Here is a 2,266-nt window from a genome sequence, read left to right as displayed (position 1 = left end):
CCCGGACGGGGGGGGGACAAGGGGGAAATCCTCCATCCGAGGAGAAAATCTATGGGCAGGCGACGTCACGGCGGGAGGAGGGAAAGGCTCTCTCTCCTGCGGCTGGAGGAGGCAGGATGGGAGCGCGGTGGGACCGAAGGGGATGCTCCGGGGACACAGCTGCTTTCCGCGGGTGCTCGAGTGTCCCCGCAGGGCAGGGTGGCAGCGGGGCGGGCACACAGCACAGAGAGGCGTCAGGGGCGGCCATGGAGTAACTAACAACTCATGGAAAACGCAACCCCCAAACATCCTTGTCTCCGCAGGAGGGTGACGGTGGCAGCGCTCTCAGACTCGCCCGGGAGCTCCCACCAGGACAGGGCATCTCCGTGTCGGTGCACACCCGCGGCTGCAGCGCAGCTCCTCCCGAGGTCATCATGTGTGTCCACGGGCAGGAACCTGTCCTGGGACAGAGCCCCAAAGCCACCCAGCCCCGAGGGTAACCCTGGGGGAGGCAGGAGATACCTGTGGCCGCGATGACACTTTGGTGGTGAAACGTGCTGCGTTGCTGGGAGTTGTCTTTGTTTTCCTGGCAAGGCAACTCCTCTTGATCCTTCCCAGTGCTTGAAAGCCATGCCACCAGCGCTCAGGAGGAGCTCAGCTGAAGACCACCAAGTGTGCACTGCTGTCCTCTAAGCTGGCACTCCTGCCCTGGCTCCACACGTGCCACCACCCTGCTGGGAGCAAGCAGGGAGAGGAGAGCACAGGAAGGACCACCCTGCTGTCCTCTCAGATGCTGGTCTGCAGGTCACCGTTGAGCAGGGTCCTTTGGGTTTCCGTGGTCTCGTTGAGCCTGGATTTGTCCTGCTTGCTGTCACTCCGGTCTGCCTCATCCATGCCACTGACCTTCACCAGGCACAGGACGTTCTGAAAGCTCTTCTTGAAGTTGTCAGACAGGAAGGCATAAAGGATGGGATTGGCACAGCTGTTGGCATAGCTGAGGACCACCACAAAGTCGAACATGCCCTTGAGGACAGGTGTGGGCACGATGAGGACGGAGACTGAGGACACGTTGAAGATGTAGAAGGGGAGCCAGCAAAAGATGAAGACAGCGACCACGATGGAGACCATCCTGGTGACTTTCTTCTCGGACTTTTTCCTCTTGGAGGAGCCCACTCGGATGCCTGAGGACTTGACTTTGATGATGATGAACAAGTAGCAAAGGCAGATGATGGTGAGAGGCACCAGGAAGCCCAGGATGAAGGCATAGATGATGAAACCTGTGTACCAGGCACCCGACTCCCCTGGCCAGATGATGGTGCAGCTACTCCTGCCGTGATTGTGCTGCACCCCAGCATAAATCATGATGGGCATGATCACCAGCAGGGAGACACCCCAAACTGCCACGTTGATCATTTTGGCTGTCCTGGGCCTCCTCCACTTGGCAGATTTGATGGGATGGACCACAGCCAGGTACCGGTCAACGCTCATCACCGTCAGGCAGAAGATACTGGTGAACTGATTGATCCCATCCACCGTCATGACAATTCTGCAGAGAGCTTTGCCAAAGGGCCAATGCACCAGGGCCACCTGCATGGCCAGGAAGGGCAGCCCAAGCATGAAGAGCTCATCTGCAATGGCCAAGTTGAGGATGTAGATGTTGGTGATGGTCTTCATCTTGGCATAGCGAAGGATGACGTAGATCACCAGTGTGTTGCCACACAGCCCTATGATGCAGACCACGAAGTAGATGAAGGTGAGGATGGCATTGCTGGTCAGGTCGAAGTGCTGCCCTGTGCTGTTCTGGGACGTGTTGGAGGGTGCCTCCACAGAGAAATTGTCAAAGGGGGAGGCTGGGGAGAACCAGAACGCGGTGGCATTGGGCAGCTCATATTCCAGCTCCATGGCTCTGCTGGTCCCTGGGCACTGCTGGCTCAGAGGAGCAGAGATGTCATCTTTCCTTGCTCTGGGGATAGAGGAGAAGATTCTGGAAATCAAAGAGTAAATAGAAACGAAGGGATTCCTGGGGAGGATCTGCCCCTCCTGCTACCAAGCTCCAAGGGATAGATGCTCCCTGGACAGGGGTTTTCCCCCCCCCCCCACCGCCCCCCCCAGCCACGCCACAGCTCCTTCTGCCTCTGGCGACCCCGGAGCCCTTACGACTCCCCAAAAATCCAAGCGGTGCATCACGGTGGGTGTGACTGATGCCCGGGAGCACCGAGTGGAGGAAACCTCCCTGCTCTCCTGCCCGCTCGTGGGTGGCAGCCCCTTCCCTCCCGAGCCGGCACCG

General features: G+C 58.8%; 1 protein-coding gene across 1 annotated transcript; it reads right to left on the bottom strand.

Moving 5' to 3' along the window:
• Window positions 1–765: 765 nt before the first annotated feature.
• SSTR2 (somatostatin receptor 2) lies at window positions 766–1,881 on the bottom strand. The gene has a single exon (XM_009084137.1). The coding sequence runs from the start codon at window positions 1,879–1,881 to the stop codon at window positions 766–768; it is 1,116 nt and encodes a 371-aa protein (XP_009082385.1).
• Window positions 1,882–2,266: the final 385 nt, after the last annotated feature.

The sequence above is a fragment of the Acanthisitta chloris genome, unplaced genomic scaffold (genome assembly GCF_000695815.1).
Source record: "Acanthisitta chloris isolate BGI_N310 unplaced genomic scaffold, ASM69581v1 scaffold34301, whole genome shotgun sequence".
Taxonomy (NCBI): Eukaryota; Metazoa; Chordata; class Aves; order Passeriformes; family Acanthisittidae; genus Acanthisitta; species Acanthisitta chloris.
The sequence above is the reverse complement of the archived record's forward strand: the minus strand, read 5'-3'. Positions and strand labels throughout refer to the sequence as shown.

Excerpts from the sequence above, each read along its gene's own strand:
- SSTR2 (XM_009084137.1), bottom strand. The coding sequence starts at position 1,881 with ATGGAGCTGGAATATGAGCTGCCCAATGCCACCGCGTTCTGGTTCTCC.